This window comes from Branchiostoma lanceolatum, chromosome 1, assembly GCF_035083965.1.
Source record: "Branchiostoma lanceolatum isolate klBraLanc5 chromosome 1, klBraLanc5.hap2, whole genome shotgun sequence".
NCBI lineage: Eukaryota > Metazoa > Chordata > Leptocardii > Amphioxiformes > Branchiostomatidae > Branchiostoma > Branchiostoma lanceolatum.
The window spans coordinates 29785079-29804641 of NC_089722.1; the positions used below are offsets into that span (position 1 = coordinate 29785079).

At 39.9% G+C, this 19563-nt stretch overlaps 2 protein-coding genes across 5 annotated transcripts; both read right to left on the reverse strand.

Annotated features, from left to right (window-relative positions):
- Positions 1 to 1217: 1217 nt before the first annotated feature.
- Positions 1218 to 12767, reverse strand: LOC136447778 (hemicentin-1-like). 3 transcript variants are annotated; one of them, XM_066446843.1, is made up of 6 exons: positions 12399 to 12767; positions 11624 to 11757; positions 7707 to 11295; positions 6002 to 6099; positions 3072 to 3254; positions 1218 to 2393 (listed from the first exon to the last, which is right to left on the reverse strand). In XM_066446843.1, exons 1-3 carry the CDS (start codon positions 12608 to 12610, stop codon positions 11033 to 11035), a joined length of 609 nt encoding a protein of 202 aa, XP_066302940.1. In that variant the 5' UTR covers positions 12611 to 12767; the 3' UTR covers positions 1218 to 2393; positions 3072 to 3254; positions 6002 to 6099; positions 7707 to 11032. The 3 variants fall into 3 exon arrangements, with proteins under 3 accessions (XP_066302940.1, XP_066302929.1, XP_066302921.1); XM_066446832.1 differs by lacking the exons at positions 11624 to 11757; positions 12399 to 12767 and having other exon boundaries at positions 1218 to 2390; positions 7707 to 7984; XM_066446824.1 differs by lacking the exons at positions 11624 to 11757; positions 12399 to 12767 and having other exon boundaries at positions 7707 to 7984.
- Positions 12768 to 13270: 503 nt separating this feature from the next.
- LOC136447790 (peroxiredoxin-like 2A) lies at positions 13271 to 19472 on the reverse strand. 2 transcript variants are annotated; one of them, XM_066446855.1, is made up of 5 exons: positions 19338 to 19472; positions 16979 to 17131; positions 15741 to 15859; positions 15052 to 15186; positions 13271 to 14237 (listed from the first exon to the last, which is right to left on the reverse strand). In XM_066446855.1, exons 2-5 carry the CDS (start codon positions 17097 to 17099, stop codon positions 13959 to 13961), a joined length of 654 nt encoding a protein of 217 aa, XP_066302952.1. In that variant the 5' UTR covers positions 17100 to 17131; positions 19338 to 19472; the 3' UTR covers positions 13271 to 13958. The 2 variants fall into 2 exon arrangements, with proteins under 2 accessions (XP_066302952.1, XP_066302960.1); XM_066446863.1 differs by lacking the exon at positions 19338 to 19472 and adding an exon at positions 17646 to 17776.
- Positions 19473 to 19563: the final 91 nt, after the last annotated feature.

Here is a 19563-nt window from a genome sequence, read left to right on the forward strand (position 1 = left end):
AGACCAAGTAAGATTAAGGTGCATTTTCGTCAAAATGAAATATATGCTTCTTCTGAATAAAAAAAGAATATTTGTACACAACCAAGTATTCTATTCAACCGACGTTTTGGTGACCGTCTGTCGCGTTCTTCAGGGCAATTCTGACTGGTTCACTTTCACTGCAGCTATAGGTGTCACCGAAACATCGGTTGAATAAAACACTTGGTTGTGTACAAAAAGCCTTTTAATCAGCGACTTCCCAACCTGATGATACTTTTCACAGGTATGCTTCTTGTTGAAAAAGAAAACAAGGTTGGAACGGATTTAAGACGCCCGTTCTGCACAGTGGTTATGTAGGTCCTTGGTCCCATGGCCTTGGAATTAAGTAGACCTACCAGAGTGGTAAGAGAGTCTTATCTTACATGTCTTGTCTTCAGTCTTCGTACATGTTAATCGGAAGACAAACTCACAGACGAGTAGATCTTTCTCACGCCAAAACTGATACCAAGGCGACATGACTTAATCCTAACCGTCTTTACACTTGTCCCTTAACATATCTACACATCAAAAGTCTTGGGGTGACACAGCATCCTACTTGTGAATCAACATAACAACTTACCTGCACGTCGTTCTCAGAAATGAAGATCGTCTGTGACGTTCCAGTGGCGGAGTAAGTCTTTCTGTGATACCAGAACACAGCAGAACGTTGTTGAATTTTCGAGTTAAACTCAAAGTCAAAAACTGTCCGCGTCGTTCTGCGCCAGGAAGTAACTAATTACCTCCGATTGCCGAAGCAAGTAACGTTAGACACTAACGGAAGCAAACACGGTGTTATGATTGAACAAGTTATGCCTCTCTGATCACAAACTTGGCAAACCGGTTTCGCGTCACTAGTTACTTCAACCAATGGGCCTGAGACATCCTCAAAGTGCCAAGACCGGGCAAATTCAAACATGTCTTCTGTTAGATGTATATACCCTTCCAACACTGACTCCGGTTTTCTAGCTACTCTTCGTAGAGTTCTGTGTAGATATGTTACACAGTTACACAGTTTTCCCAGTCAATATCAAACATCATAAAAGATTCATGATCAAAGCACAGTGTTTCAGTTACACTGAGAATGATATCAGCATGGATTTGTTTTTCCTGATGAGGACTTTCAGATTATTCTTTCATTTATAACGACTCTTATCATTCGGAATCAATGCAAAAAGTACAAATATATTCAGTCATACAGATTAAGTAGCAAATAAATTTATTTTCAATTCTTTTTTATGTACACCAGAGCAAACACAAAAGGACACTTTACTGCCATTCTTTCATTCAGTCTATCACCTGTCACTCACTACAAATAATGGGCATCAAACAGATCGATGTAGATATATATAGATGATATGATCATGACTTAAGGTACTTTGACAAGATAAGGGGTATATCTAAAAAATGCAAATGGCATGTAGAATTATTGGCATTAAACAGGCGTCGATCTGTAGATCATTAATCAGTAGATCACAGATGCAAAGCACCGCACCTCTTTGAATCCGATTACAAGTGCAAATTAAACATTCTTGACTTACATATAACAATTCAAAGTGACTTATCGAGAAAGATTAGCAACATATTCTCTCACATGGCAAGCGACAAGATCGAAGGCATCCTGGTGTCAAGAAATTTTCTTTTCTTGAATAGTCAAATGATCAAAGTAGCCCACAAGACTGTCTGACTTTTAAAAGTTATGTACAACGTTTCGTAATGTGTGATAATCCTTAGTGTACCATTGGTGCAAACATTTGCTTCAGTATGGTGCCAAAACTTAACCATACTAGTGTTTTTCTGCAAACAGTATTAACTTGATGACATGATACTGATTGTTCATCAGAAAAAGAAAAAAAAGCACATAAAAGCACCCCTGGAAAGGTAAAGAAAACTATATTTGCTGACAATTATCGCGAAAATACCATTTTCTTTCCTTTTCTAAGGGTGCTTTTTGGTGTTCGTTTTTTTTCTGATGCACAAACTTTTATAGAGCTGAAGCTTGCACCCACACCACGGATCTTTTCAGAACGTGGCGACTTCTCAAAGCAGCGCGTCGAAGGACCAGACATCACTAGGACCGGTGACTCTAAGGCAAACCTATAAAGTGGACACAGGGGGTATGCCAGTGCTGGCTTGGGGGGTGTAGGGTGGTGGCATATCTCCAGTCTTCAGGGTGGCCAGGCCCACTATAGTAGCAGCGTCCTCTGCAATCGCGCTAGAGACTCCGGCCGCATTATTTTGAGCCGTGCTGTAGTCCCCAACCGCAATATTTGGTCTGCAGCGGACAACTATTATTGCAACCACGATGAGGGATACGGGAGTCATGACCGCAGGAAGCACTACTTTCAATATTTCCAGACTGTTGTCGTCTCCATCTACTGTAGAAAACAGATAATCAGATTGAGAAATGTATCATGACAGTCAAGTCACATACTAATCAAATGCGTTGTTTCTTCAAATAACCATTTAGATGGAAAGCATGGTGAAAATTTCCCCAGTATATTCTTCAAAATCAGTTATAATATATTGCCGAATTTGAAACCATTGCCTTTATGACGGTTATACATCCAGGTAAAGTTAACAAAGATAGTTGTCTCTGAATGTATTCTTATTGCTACCATGTATATCATATCTCTGCAAGTGGCAATTGTATGACGCAAGCATCTACAAACCACCCTCCGTGAAAGCAGAGCCCCTATCGCTCGATTCGTTACCTCGTTCCCGAAGGGGCCCTGCTTTTTAGCCCCGGTAGACACGGTTCTGGTGCCGTCGCCACCAAAACAGCTTCAGCCAATCAGAGGGTTTGCTAAACCTCATCATGAGCAAAAGCGCAAAGGACGTTGGGAAGCTATCAACCAATCAGGTTACGTCTCACATATCGTTGCTTTAGGTTCAGAACAAATTAACCGCCAAATTGTGCCAAATAAGGATAGCTCATTGATCATTCATGAGCAACTTTCAGTAACGTCGCCAGAACCGGGGCTAAAGAGCAGGGCCCCTACGCGAGCTAACGAATCGAGCGACAGGGGCTCTGCTTTCAGGAGGGTGCTACAAACCTGCTTGTGGCTGAGGCGTGGCCTCCGTGGCCGGTAGTGCTGGCTCTTCACAAACAGCGACCCAGGTCCAGCAGCGCTTGGGGCAGCACAGCCGCCCTCCAGGACAGTCCCTGTCCGTTTGGCACGTGTCATAGGGATAGCAAGAACCCGCTAACTCAGATCCCTCCGCCGGGCAGGAGCCGACTGTCAAGGTGAAGGAATGGTAGGACGTTATTCTCCAAGCAGAGGTTTCGGTCGATTGGGGTAGGAGTGTCCGGGATTTTTTACGAACAGTTTTTTTTTACAACGAACGTAAAAAATCCCGGACACTCCTACCCCACTCGACCGAAACCTCTGCTTGGAGAATTGGAGGACGTAATATTGTCAACAATCTGCAGTATACCCGTTAATAGTTTCATCAGGTTGGTTAATGACCGAATAACAAAGTTCTTAGGTAATGTTGTTGATTGTCCTATCATACTCAATACACTGTTGTTGATAGCAAAAATGTATATATTTAAGAATAGACATATCAAATCAGCTACCTGTAATGGATTTCTCGCTTATGTTAAATATTACCACAGAGTAGAATACATGTATATCATTGCACAAAACTATGGAAAAATTGAGAAGCATTTAGTTCAGTGGGGGGCACTATGTCATAATTGTTAGATTAGTTGACTGGGAAAAGTTGCAAATTGTATCATTATTTTTGAGTTGCTTTTGTGTTCACATGTACATGTATCTGTAAATTTCATTGATGTTGGAAATTCTAAATAAAGATTTTAAAAAAGTACTTTATTCACAACCAATGGAATGATAACAGCCGACGTTCCAGCGATGACTGTCTGTCATGCTGTGATATACTTAACGTTTGGGTCCGCATTGTTAGCAGCGACACCTAGCTGCAGTGCAAAGTGAACCAGTCATTATTGCCATGAGGAAGATGACAGACGGCCATCGAAACGTTGGCTTTTATCATTTCCTTGACTGTGAATAAAGAATATTCAATCGGCAGTGTAGTTTGCATTCGCACAGTTTCAGATGTCATGTACATAGAGAAATAACTAGACCTAGGGTGTCTTCCAAATTAGTAACAAAATGTTGAAAAATGGCATAAACTTTAAGTAAAAGGCTTGTGACCATTGTAAATTGAATCTTTTGAGTTACCTTTATACATGCCAATATCTGTGAAATTTAATATGGTGATGACGAAACTTTTCCGAAAACATATTCTAACTAGAGTCCCACGAACACATTATCTTCGCCAAATAATCAAGGCTCATTATGGAGAGTGATTGATATTTACGTGCTTATCACCCCCTGCAAATTTGATCATGCACCATACCATTTGGAAGTTATGATGGGGCGAATGAGTCCAGTCTAGATGCGGTTAAAAATCATTTGGTGGTACAGGACTAGTGTACTAGTGTAATATGTGTAGAGTGTGATGATACAAATGTGAGTCATGAAAAAATAATAGTATGTTGATATTATATGGGCTACAAAGGTTCGATATTGCAGTGTTGTAATATCGTAATATCATAATATCATGATATCATAATATCATAATATCGTAATATCATAATATCATAATATCATAATATCATAATATCATAATATAAATGACATTCATAAATATCATAATATTATAATATCATAATATCATAATATTAAAATATTACAATATCATTATATCATAATATCATAATATAAATGAAATTCATAAATATCATAATATCATAATATCATAATATTATAATATCATAATATCATACTATCATACTATCATAATATCGTAATATCGTAATATCGTAATATCATAATATCATAATATCATAATATCATAATATCGTAATATCGTAATATCGTAATATCGTAATATCGTAATATCATAATATCATAATATCATAATATCATAATATCATAATATCATAATATCGTAATATCATAATATAAATGAAATTCATAAATATCATAATATTATGATATCATAATATCATAATATCGTAATATCATATCATAATATAAATGAAATTCATAAATATCATAATATCATAATATCATAATATTATAATATCATAATATCATAAAATCATAATAACACTTAAAAATCGTTACCATAGCACTTGTATGAAATTTGACTACAAGCTTTCTGCGAATTTATAAACTTTCCTCATTCATTATGCAAATTATCGTCTTATTTGCATGGCAAGCAACCATAGCATCACCGAAACTATCCACATGCCTTAATCCGTCAATCCCTGCTGGAGTTATTCGTCTCCAAATGTATTTACAAAAACGCCAACTGCAGTTCCAAACGAGCAGCTAGGGGGCCTTAATTCCCACCACTCACTTGCCGTCCCAGAAGCTATATACTACCAAAAATCATGAACCTGACGCCTCCAGAAAATTTGGCCTCAAACGCTGCAGTACCTCAAATACCTGCTAGGAGGCCCATTATCGAACTTGACCTTCCTCTTTGACATCACTACCTATCCACGAAATATCATGCACAACCGCCAATAGCTCCTCGAGTTATGCTGGCGACATACAAACTCTCACACACACAAAGCCTGCTGCAGTTTTGTAGGAAAGCGCCAAATAAATCATTTTTAAACTTGACCTCCGTTCCCACAATCTCTTCCAAACTACCAAAAATCATTGAGATCCATCAACGTTTCCGTCACTTTTTTTGCCTACATACAAACACAGAAAAATTAAAAGTCCGCTGCAGTATTGTTGGAAAACGCCAGGTAAACGATTTTTGAACTTGACCTTCCTTTGCACAACCACTACACACCTACCAAATATCATGAAGATCCATCAAAGGTTTCCCGAGTTATGCTCTTGACATACATACAGACCCACACAACAGCCGGCTCAGCCGAAAACATAATCTGCTCCGAGTTCCTCGGCGAAGATAATTATGGCAATTAAAAAGTACTCACCAGTGGCTCCGTTATGACACAACTGACTGCATGGACGGCTATCCCAGCTACTCCCTATGCACTCCCGTCCACCATATGAGGCATGTTGAGCGACGCTCCTAATCATTTAACACAGGAAAACTAGATTGGTCAAGTTGAGCTTAAAGGCAACCCAAGCAATCGATTAGGGCCCAAAAATAGGATTTGAAAGTCAATTTATTTAGTCATTTCTATACATGATTAGTTCAAACAACACTATCACAATGTATAGCGACGTCTATGGTGCAAAATTATGACTTCGTTGTAATGTGAGAACTCACTAAAAACCGTTGATGGGGTTTTTGTAGGCTTGCGAAACTAAGGAGATCATCGTACAACATATCTTGCACAGTTCTAAAATGCTCAAAATATGAAGTTATTACACAAATGTGCTAGACAGTGTTCGTACATGTCAGAACAATAAAGATTTCAGCATTTTTTATTTCCATTTTTTTGGTCCCTAATATTGCGTTGGTTGCCTTTAAGGAAACCACACAAGAAACGCTTATGTTGACCCTGCGTAACAGAATTCCAGGTAAAGGGACCATAGCTCTGTGAACAGCGTATACAAATTTGCGCTGCAGTCACCGTATCACCTTGGTGAGGTGACCTTGCAACAATGCATGATGACCTTGAATGTTGCGGGGGTTGTTTACGCCGGTATCAATTGCCCCCTCCCTCTATCCATGCGGTATGACATTTCCAAATTTAACGTGGTATTCTAAACACAGCAAAGAGCGTTCAAATTAACTATTTGAGGGCTGAAATTATCGGGAACTGATATCTAGGTATTTTGGATACTGCGAAAATTTGAACAAGGCATCATTGAGTATGACAAAATTTTTTGTACAGTAGTAGAAATGATTTAAATGGGAGATTTTTCCAGACAGAAAGTCATTCTTCAGATTATAAAATTTGTTGGACTTTTTGGTCACGTTTACGACCAAATCAAATCAGGGATTTGATTTTTTTTGTCCGCTAAACATACTTCATAAAACAATCGTCTGTGTATAAGGTACTACCTGAAAACAAGGTTGATTAAGGTCAATTAATGGTTTTCGATGACATCCCAAAACTCCTCAGTCGTACCTCTTGAGTAACTTAAGAAAACAGACAAAATTATGCAACATATATTCGAGGTATACACATCGGCTAATTTCATTTTATTTGGGCGATACCAGAGCGAGATGTCGTGTTTGTCTTTTTGAAGATGTTTACAGTTTGCGTTGGCTCCCCGTGACCTCACGGGCGCCTCGGTAACCCGATACCCTCCCTTATTGCGGAATGTTGCCCATAGGAACCGACCACCGTGTTTCCCCACAAATACGGAACACTAAATCTACGTGTTGTAGAGCAGATATGAAGAATCGAATTCACAATTTCACTACTAATCCGGTTTCTTGTCAAACTTCTTTCCGGCCATTCCCTTTATTGGTCCAGCACAAAAAAGTCTATAAGTACAATCGTTCCGGTGCACTGCGTCCTAAAGAGGAAGTGAAACTCCGCATTAAGTAACTTAGATATAGAACCTTATGTTAGACTTTTCCATTGTCTGTCTCATACATGTATGTGTATTCATTCAAACTGTCATTTTTCACTTGCAATTGACCGACGGGCATATATTTGTAATAAACTTATCATTATTGGAAAAAGAAATTGGTTCTTTAGCCAGGAAACCATGTCTAACCTTGTCCGTGTCTGCTGTTCATGACAAGACGAACAAAGAGACCAGGAGGACCAATTAGACCAGACACAGTCCACTTGACGTCCAGGGGGTCGTCTTCGTTCATGCCCTTCTGAATCTCCAGTAAAAAAAGTAGCCAACACACAAACCCCAAAAAATCTCGACCACTTCATCTTCGAAAGAAAGAGCAACAACTTTTGAGAGGTGCTTTTAAGAACTGCGTCACGGGGTACGGGGTAATATAACTCCCTTCGGGGGCAAGGAGGTTACATAACTTCCTTGTTGGGGATATGGAAGGGCCGCAAAGCATGATGGATCTGAACCGCTCATTGGCGCTCGCTGGACTGGGAACTGTTGGCGAATGACAGTCGCCAATCTGTGCCAATGGATGACAATTTGTCGCGCCTGAAATGGCGATTTTTGTTTTAAAGTTTTAAAAAATCGCACTTGGCAAAACACCACATCTCTCGGACAGCCCTGTACCCACAAAAATGCATATGGAACATAGAAAAGTTTTCACGGATGGAGTCAAAAGAAAGGTTTAAGGTCTCAATCCTTCTAGGACATCCGACAAACGACAGTGGGAGTTTAGCAATACTCGACTTAAAAAAGCTTTCGATTAAGTCCCCCATAGCACACACACGTACATTTCTCAAAACTGAAGTACCATGGACGCCAGGGCACTAATTAAGTTTAATGTATACGTAGACAGTGTTACAGGTCATTACAAAACATTATAAAACATTCAAAGCACTCTGTTTCCAAATAGAGTTTCAATTACTCTGGGAAAGAAACAGCATGATTCAGCTTTTAGCGTCCCAGGTTATACAACAATCTTTATTGACACAACAAAAGTACAGCGACTTTCGTAAGGTCTTCTACAATTGGATACAAAAGAATTAGCCTACGTACAAGTATATCGATCACTTATACTACTGGTTCTAAGGTCAAAACATTATTTACCTAGTTATCACGAATACTACTAATTCTTATACTAGTATGTATTTTGATTCGGAGACATATTGGTTGGACCAAAGACAATTGTATAAAAGTACAAACTCTGTGACACTGATTAAGTGGCAGAGAGATTCAATTTCCCCAAGTTAACATTGTCATGTTCACTCAAAACTCAACTGCCATTTCTTTCAAACACATTCCTGTCAACTATTTCTTCAATCTATAATCTACGTCATTCACTGCAGATTATGGTAATCAAACGGATTGATGTACCTGAACAAAAATGATATGACTGAAACAACACCAACAATAACACGTAGACCAAGATTTCTAAAGAAACAATTTGAGCGAATTGTCGTAGAAACTGCGTCATAGATTACAGTTTCAGATGTGAGGGTATTCAAAATGACTTTGGGTAATAAGTAACTTATTAGCAGCCGTACAATGATACAACAATGAAGACTATTGTGACAAATGGCTGTCTTTGTATATTAGGTACCCTACTTCACAGCAAGTTAACGTAAACAACATTTCCCAACACAAAGTTAATTATACGAATGGCACCCGAAAGATCATTGATTTTGGCCACAAGAAGAAATTTTAATTTTCAGTTCAATTCTTGTTTTAGAGATCTAGCTACTTGCATATTGATCCTCGCGATACAAAAAGTTTTGTTCTTTCTCTGCGACCACGTATCATACATTATACATATCACACAATATGTTGTACTATGACCTCACACACAGCGCTACTGAAAACTAGAGTTCCACGAACACTTTATCTTCGCCAAATAATCAAGGCTTATTATGGAGAGTGATTAATATTTACATGCTTATCACCCGCTGCAAATTTGATCATGCACCATACCATTTGGAAGTTATCCTGGGGGGGGGGGGAGAATGAGTCCAGTCTAGATAGTGTTAAAAATCATTTGGTGGTACAGGACTAGTAAATGTGTAGAGTGTGCTGATATATGTAACAAGTTTAATGAACTTTCAGATGCTACAAGTATCGAATTCCTGCCATTGATCACTATGGAATTATGGTGTTTCCTCATCAATTATGCATATTGGCTCCCATATGCATAATTACCATCTATCTAAATCAAATTATAACTTAAGCTATTAACAAACCAAAAATCATGATGATCCATTGACCCATTCTTGAGTTATTACCAAATGAAGGGCGCACAGCTGGCACACAGCTGGGTGACCTAAATCCCAAGCCAGGCAATCCTCCAAGTGTCCCTGAATTGAGGTCGAGTAACAGCTTTCAATGGGATTATACATTACTCTCTTTAATTATGTAAATGAAGTCCCAATTTGCATACTATATATTTCATTATGTTAATCATCACCTAAGGTACCTGCGTACCAAAAGCAATAAAGATACAACAGAGCCTGCATGAGTTATCCTCCTCCAAAGTTTCATACATAAAGGCCCACTGCAGCTCAAAACAAGTCGTCAAGAGGCCCAAACTTACACCACTTGTTCCCTGCCCCAAGACCCATCCACTATAAAAAAAATCATGAACCTGGCGCCTCCAGAAAATTTCACCCCAAACTTTGAAGCTCCGCTGCAATACTTTAGATACCCGCTAGAAGGCCCATTATCGAACTTGACCTTCCTTTCTGTAAACCTTACACACCCACTAAGTATCATGCAGAACCATCGACAGCTTCTCGAGTTATGTTGGCGACATACAAATACACATACACACAAAGCCCGCTGCAGTACCGACGGAAAATGCCAGGGGAACCATTTTTGAACTTGACCTCCGTTTCTACAACATCTACACACCTGCAAAAAATCATGAAGATCCATCAACGTTTCCGTCACTTTTTTTTGCCTACATACAAACACAAAAAATTCAAAGTCCGCTGCAGTACTGTTGAAAAACGCAAGGTGAACCATTTTCGAACTCGACCTTCCTTTGCACAACCACTACACACCTACCAAAAATCATTAAGATTCATTGAAGTTTTCTTGAGTTATGCTCCTGACATACATACAGACCCACCCAACAGATTTTTCAACCGAAAACATAATCCTCCCCGAGTACTAGTACTCGGCGAAGATAATAAACCAGTGACGCTACACGTTTAGTGGACACGGTGTACATACATGTAATGGTGCATAAGTGACATTCACTTGGCAACTTCAATGCCTCGAAGGGTTAAGTGTTTTCAATCACAGTTAAATTACCGTACGCGTTACGATAGCAGGAGCCAAACATGTCAGAACCTGCTCTCAACAATATTTTAACCTCATAGAAACCAACGTTACAAATCTGCTGTGTAACGTCATAAATGCAAATTTTCATTCTTGTCAACGTGGACAAGAAAAGTCTTAATTTCACACACAGATACTAATTACATGGACACCGATGGCATCCCAGGACTTGCTCTGGGGGTGTAGGCTGGCGGTGCACCTTCGTTCTTTTGGGGGGCCAAGCCCACGATACTTCCCACCATACCCATGTCCTCCACAGCGGTAGTCGTGCTGGAGTTCGCGACCGCATTATTCGGACGCTTCCAGCAGACCACGAGTATTGCAACCACAATGACGGTCACGCTGCTCAGAATTGATGGAATTAAAATCTTCATGAGTTCCAAACTGCTGTCGCCTCCATTTTCTGTGGTGGACAGTAGGGACACAAAGTGAGGATACTATAATTGTGTATCGCAAGCCTATTTAACTTAGCTGAGATCAACGGAAAGCCATCATTTGTGCCCAAATCACCAGATTTCCTAGGTTACTGACGACAGCAATAAAGATAAGCTAAATGGAGGGAATAACTTGACAAGATTTACCGGCCATAGAGTTTCAGATTTGCGAATTATTCACGCCAATTTCTATTTTGTTTTAAGAAACCCCAAAGAGTCTGGTAAAGACTTGACTTTAGAATAGAGAGATGGCAAATATGTAATACGCTAGCCTGAACACAATAGTCTTTTTCTCACCTGAGTCATTGGTGGTAGAACAGCAGGTAGAACAGCTACAGTCTCCGTTTGAACAGAACCGATTGCAGGGTCGGTCCTCACTGCTGTACCCACCGCACTCTCTACCACCGTTGGCAGCTTGTCGGACGATGGTCCTATTGAAAAATGAGAGTACTAGTTACGTTGATGAAGGTTAGACATCCAGGTAGTAAGATACGCCAAAAATAGTTACTCAAGCAACTGGAAAAAATTTCGAAACACAAATTTCGAAACAGACTGTTTCGAAATTTTATCCAGTTGCTTGAGTAACCGTTCTTGGCGAGAGTACTAGTTCTTACACGTTTGTACGTACGTATTGCATCATGCCATACCTGGTAAACCGTCTCATGGCGTAACACACCAGGTCTGTACAAGCTGCGTATCCGGAACAGATTTATTTGACTCACTCACTGACCGGGAAGGACCACTACTTTTTTCGGATAAGGGTGGCGGGTTTTAGGTGTGGTTCTCCTCAAACGCGGAACCTCCATTTAACGGCCTATCCGAGGGACGTCTTTAGCCGAAACTAGGTACTGGTGTTCACCTTAGTCGAGTGCGAAAAAAATATGTTAAGTGCCTTAATTCCAAAGGGCACAACATCGGTGTCTGTCAGAAAATCGAACTCAGTATACGTACCGCCATGTTCAACAACCAAACTATAAGGCCACCGTGTCACCTACATGCAGGACGCGTTCCTCTAAAACGTGCCATTCGATGCTCCAAAAGTTACAAGCTCAGCCACGAAACGTTTTCTCACCTTGTCCGTGTTTGCTGCCCAGAGCTCCCACCACACGGAGCTGAACAGAGACCCCAGGAGCACCAACTGGACCAGACACAGTCCACTGGACGTACCGGGGATGGCTGTCTACGTCTCTGTCCCCGAAAGTGTCCGTGTCTGCTGTGCCCTTCCGTGTCGGCAATGAAGAGAGATACCAACAGGAGCAAAAATGTCGCGATCTCCCAGCGCATCTTGGCAGAAAGAAACCAACTTTCAGGACTGTTATTTGTGCTGCGTCACATTTCCTGGAAGACCTTTGGCTTTGCAGGTGAAGGCATACAAACTTAGTAATCAATAAATAACCTTCACGCTTTAACGTTACAAATCGGGCATAATGTGTGACTTATTCTTATCTTAGTAGAAGAATTTGACAAAGAGACTTTGGACAAGTAGCTGATGTTTATCTACCAAAAGGCTAATAAAAAACGTGTGCAAGAATATTTGTTGCATACATAGGGACTGCCTTGAATTGATCCACCGAGTAGTTTTATTTTTACAACTCAGCAGGCTCATGGCCTAGCAGGTGGAACCTGAAAGATTTAACAATTAAGTTTTCAGGCTCTTCAGCATATTTTGACCAAAATGCAAGACTTATTGATATTTAGGGATTTCTAACTAAGGGCTGTCTCCAGGACCCGTCCCTCCGTCCCATAACGGAAATTTTTGTTGGGACGGAAATAATTTCACCCTGGCCGTCCCAAACTTTATGACATGAAATTGATGAATATGTATCTTTGTAAGCTTAAAATGATGAATCTAACAACAAAAATACAAAACATTGACTCCCAAACAATGAGTGGGACAGAAAAAATTGAAGCTAGAGACGAAAAATGCATAAAGAGACAAACTGCTTTTGTCATCATTCCATGCTTTATTCAACTCCTCTGGAATATCTACATCCAAACAAACCTGCAATATCAAAACATTTCACACATCTTCACAGAAAAACTATCAAGCAAGAAATGTGGAAGATTTCATCTTTTGCCGTCATTCTATTCTGTGTGTTCATATAAAATATCATGACAATGCAAAGTTGTCGGCATATAGTATTCCAGTTGACTGTCATTTGAATACAATCCTCAGTAACATGTACTGAAATAACCTCAGTAACATGTACTGAAATAACCTAATTCCTCTTTGAGAAGTGCAACCTTAAGAAGATTTAGCAACGAGAAGTTCAAAGTGTCCTATTGTACATCAACTTGATCGATGATAACATAAGCCTCAAATTGCTGTTAAATGCAAACCATTCTTCAGCTAATGATGGATAATACCATTGGAACAAATGGACAAATAGAAAGTGAACTGATATTAGATGGTTATTATCATTGGCACAAATGGAAAAATTGAAAATATAGTTGAATCAACCAATAAAATCTCTAAACTCTGTCTGATAATCACATTCATGTAGATAACGCATAGATATCTTCTGTGACTTAACAAATGATATTTATAAAACAAAATGGCTCACGACATAGCAGCTTATGTGACTACATAGAACACCAATTGCATCTCATTAGCATCATCGTTTCTGCTAACCTAAATTTTGCTTTTCTGGGCTCTGATGTGCTGGATTTTCTCCACAGCGTTCATGACGTCAGTAAGGTTGGCATGGTGACCAAACTCTTCCTCTGCGTGCTGCAGTAAGATGCCCTGGTTACCGCTCCCGACGACAAAGACTCCGCCTAGCAACCGCCCCTCCCCTTCGTAGTTCCCCTCAACCTTCTTCTCCATGACTCGGCGGATGTTGAGCCAGAAATTGACCCTCAGGAGACCAGCGAGAGACATCCACCGTTCGTGGGGACCGTAGAATCTTCTCTGAAAGAATCAAACAAAGTATTGCTGTACAGTTATAGGATTCATAGATGTACATACCAAAAGGAGTCCTTGACTTTTTCCAGTAGCAACTTTTAAACAGCTGCAGTACAAATAAAAAAACTTACGGTTCCAGTGCATGGAAATATGAAGAGTTACAAATTAACATTGTATTGACAACAGAGAACAGTAATGCATCAGTCTTATCATTGAGAAGATAAAGCTAAAAGAGACGGGCAACAAAACTGAGCTTTTGAATCACTCCAGACAAACCAGAAAGTTTCCTAAAGCAAAAAGAATCTGGGGCTCAAAGGTCCAAAAATTAAATTTCATTACCTGTCTCTTTAGAAAACAAATTTCTATTAATGAGAATGTTTTATTTGCAAGTTCTTGCCTAAGGGCTAATTACTGTACAGATAGTGCAAGTTAACAATGTTTACAAGTGGAACAAATGGCTATTCAAAGAACTACTATGGAATACAATCTGCGCTTTTTGGGTTTGACTTCTTTTTTGGAAGCAGCGGAAGACAGTGTAATGAGTGGGTTTTGAGAGGTTAACAGGGTTCTAGTTTTCTTTTCGTCAGTAATCGTTTGGATATTGTGGTAAGTTTTGGTGACTTCTTTAAAAAGCTCTTTTCTTTCCTGATCATTGAAGGGGCAGTTTGAGATAAAATGTATTTCGTCTTCCACCGCTTTTGACATACAATATGCAAACTATATCACATTGCTTTTATATTCAATTAAGTTAAGGTATTTAGTATCACTGTATTACAGTCTGATCAAGTGCAGGAAGAAAATACCAGTACAACTGTTTTACCTCAAGGTCCAGGAAGACCTTCCCCTGGAAGTATGGCTGGAACTCTGGCACTCCCCTACTCTCATGGACAACAGCATAGAGAGGGACGCCAGCCTGGTCCAGCTGGGGTTTCAGAGAGGACAGCCCGAGGGCCTCCTGGAGATGGGGCAAAATCAACAAGACATCAAAAACCTCATACCTCCATCAGATATTCTTAACTGCAGTTCTTTACCCTTTAGTCACTGACGAAAGACAGCCGATGCTGTCTGAAATGTCTGATTGTTTCACAATTTTATCCAGTAGCTTGAATAACTGTTATTTGGCTTTTTAACTGCAGTTCAATAGAGATGGAAAGTTTAAGGTGAGCCAGGGTTGTTTGACGTGATGTGTCCAGTCATTGTCATTGCATACCAGCCTTGCAGGTAAATGGCAAAGGATGGTTAATGTTGAATGGCTGAACAATACAGAGTCTACAGTAACAGTTCTTTACACATTAAACATCCCTTACCTTGAGTATCCCCTATGGCAGTGGTAACTTTATCTCAACATCTGTTTTTGTTAATGGGCAGAAGAGATTTATCTTTTATATCAACTTCCTCCCTACTGAAGTGGCCTTTGGGTACCAAATTTGCATGCAGCACAGACTGAGGTAGCAGGGAGAAGGTTAAAGATTGTTGAAAACTATTTGTTAATTTGTTTGTTTGACTCACCTCTCTGCACAGCTGTCATCCGGGTCTGCGCACAGCCATGATGACGGCACCATGGTTTTTCCACAGTTCCTTTGCCTGCAATTTTCTCTTGTTACTGTCCAGCTCTTCTAAAGCAGCATCTGAGGCAAGTGTGGAAAAATGGAGAGTTCAACGAACTTCTGAGTTGTACAAATTTTACTGGCAAATACGGAAAGATTGTAAATTTTCTGTGAGCATTCAAGTTTGCAATGGATGCCAATGCCGAGAACAGGTCCTTTGTATTACATTGTGGATGACAGTTCAGAACTATTTTGAGTGCCAGTTTCCCTCAACTAAATTCCTCAAGTACATGTATCTTAATGTGAAACTGTAGCTGCATAAGGGTATAGCTGGAACATCTTTTTTGTGATATTGTGACAGTACATCTGCATGTGCCTCTTCTGATCCTACATACAGTCAAACCTGGCTGGGAAACCACCTGGCACAGGCAACCACCTGCAGTCACATTCAAACAGTCCCGTCCAATTCTTCATAATCAAGACCCTCTGCCTAGCAACCAACTATCCACCACTTTTTTGCTCAACAACTAAAATCGCTTGTCAATGGCACCCAGCCTAGCAGCCATTTTAAGTTGAGTATTACCACAGAGATCTACATGCTGGATTAAACTCTAAGCAACGGGCAAACCCAGAATCCTCCAAGCTGTATCTTGTGGGGTTGTGGAAGGACTTAACTCGTTTACACTCCTAAACCTTGTGTCAACCTCTCAGACAGAGAAGTCAGTTGAAATTTTACTTAACCACACACTTAACTGTAAAGGGCGCCACAGCCTTAACATGCAGTCTGCGGGCACAACATCTATAGCCTGCGTGCCATCTGATTACTACCGGGGCTCCTACACTCACTACCCTGCTATAGTAACTTAAGCTAAAGTATGTAGCTACCATAGCCCCATTTTCACTTATTAAAGCAACAGTCCATGATGAAAAAAAACATGAAAGACCAGAATACCTCTTTAGACTTAAGTTTACCATCATTAACTTTGTTTAATCAGGAAATTGCTTCTAACAATGGTAACAAAAGGCCACTTCTATTGACCCATATATCCTATGTTGACATTACACTGTTATATCAACAACATTGTGCTACCAAAGCATGTACTAAGAGAAGTTAGCTGACAAAATTCTGCAAATTTCTTCTTGCAATTTCTTTCATACTTATCACCATCTACCAGTTGAGGCTGCGACTGTTACACCTACCTGCTATGTGTACCAGCTGTGCAGGGATATGTTTAGGTAGCCAGAAGTTCAGGTTGACTGCCACCATTCCCACCACGGCCACACCTACTGCATTCACGATCCACCCCATTGTCTCCAGCATACCCCAGTCAGGTGGGGGTTATTCCACTCTCCCTGCAGAAAACATAAGAAAAGTCTGTGCTGTTAATCCAGCTACTGATATAATCAAGTCAGCAATACTGTAAATGCATTTAAGTTCACGGGGATTTGATTTAGCAGTAGAGAGAAAATAGAGTGTTCGAAGTGATTTTAAGTTCGCGTTTGAAACAATAGTAGCGCTACAGTCACATAAATGATAAAGGAAACGCTTTTCGTGGTGGTTTTAAGTTCACGGTAAAGAGTTCACCACGAAAAACGCAAACATAAAACCATTGCGAACTTTTCTGCATTTACAGTATTGAAATACCTTCTGACATGTTTCTATGTAAAATGTAGGTGAGTTTTAAAAATATCTTAAATTTGCTTGGAGCACAATTCCTGCTCCTTTAAATGACCATGGAACTTGACGGAACCTCCTTGAAGACATGACATACACTATGTATAAAGAAAGGTTCCCGAGTTATTATCTAAGAGAGCTTGCACCTTTAAAAAGCTTTAACTTGCACCTTTAAAAAGCTTCAAATTGTACCTTGAAAAAGCTTGCTCTGTGACTGCTCTGGCAAAAATGTACGTCAGGCCTCTAGTGCAGACTATTCCTTAACAATCTAATCTATTTGAACTTTCTGTAAGATGCCATGACTCCCACTGTTGCTAGGATACGGTTAGTTTGTACTTCTTTTAAAGCCAGAAAATGTCAGCGCCGGCGACCATTGTTGCTGGGGTAACCTACTAAAGACTCCTGTGGGTTTGTTTACCTTGGCAGGAGGACAACAGGAGGACTGAACTAATTTGCCTCCAAAGAAGACGTCAAGAAGACATTTCCATGAAAATCAAGTCTTTGTGACTGCCTCTCTCTGGGTATGTTTAAGTAAATATTGTTCAGCAGGGTAAGTCATGAGATGTCGTTGAATTAAACAGCATTATACTTGGGAAGGGTGATAAAGAATTCTCAGGTCTGTTTAGCTGCCTGACTTAGGAAAAATAACATTTAAAAATCAATTTAGCACTGGTTCCCTTCCAACCCACCCCACTCCAATGACTTATCATGAGTATTCATGTGAAACAGACAAAAATCATATTACAGAGAGGGTGATGGCATTGCAACTGTCATATATATCCAAAGTAGTATACTGTAGAACTGAATACTAGACTAGTATAAAACCGTTATAACGTTATAGTCATGTATTTAAAGGCACCCAGAGCATTTTGTGAGGCTTGAAAACTGGAAATATTCTAGTTGCTGTAATCTTTATGAAATTGACATTTAATGCCACTGTTTACTACATTTGCGTGCGGATTTCTTATCAAAAGTGCTCAAAAGTGGCACAAAAATAAGCTACTTGGTGACCTTTTAGTTGCACGCGCCTACTGTAAATAGACCGATACCATAGACCCGCCCATCTCCGTCAAAACGTAAAAATTCAAATTTAAAACATAAAAATGCAAATGTCTGACGGACATTTAGTCACTCTCTCATTGGTCGAACCGCTAATTGTGATGGACAGTCAGGGTCAGTCTATTAGGGCTTGGATTTTCTGTCAGTTCTCACCAGACAACGACATCGTATCTTTGCTCCTTTAATGTCGATATGTAATGGTATAGTGTTATTGAAACTTACCATATGTAGGTATGACTAGAAATTGGAGTTTTTTTATTCAAGTTTCAAGCCTCATAAAATGCTCTGGATGCCTTTAAGAGGCCAGCACGCCCTCCCCCTCATGCCAATATTGTGACAGGTGTTATGCAGATCCTGAACTTACAAAATTAAGTCCTGACTCCTAATACATCATGATTTTTTTCTCATACGTATACCGTCACGCCCCCCATGCCAATATTGCGACAGGTGTAATGCAGATCCTGAACTTACAAATGTCCTGACTCCTGATATATCATGATTTTTTTCTCATACGTATACCGTAACACAACTTCTGTTGCAAGCATTATTCAATTTTGCATCGTCCCTTTTGCAATGGATATAAGAGACGATTGAGAAATTAGGTCATTCCGAAATAAATTATAAATCAAAGCGTGAACAACCTTACGGACGTTGGCCTCTATTACAACTTGATTACAAAGGTTACACAAATTTTATGTCCATGATGCGTGAACAACCATTACATGTAAGGCATCCGTATGGCATCTAAAGCTTACAAAATAAAGTCAAGCGACTCCTAAACGGTGGCAAAATGTCAGCAGTATCATAGGGAAAGATTTTTCTCACCTTCTATGAGAGACCATGTATCGGTGCACCGTTTTGTAACCTTTGATCAGGAAGCGACTAGCAGACGCCAACCTAATTCAGCGGGCAGCCATCTTGGAATGAACCAAACGTACACTTCTCTGGGGGTGAGCAGAACGGTCCACTTCAATAGAAAGGGGTGGATTGGAGCAAGGACTAGGACTATATAACGTTGATTGGAGGGAAGTATCAGCCAAACTTAAGGCAA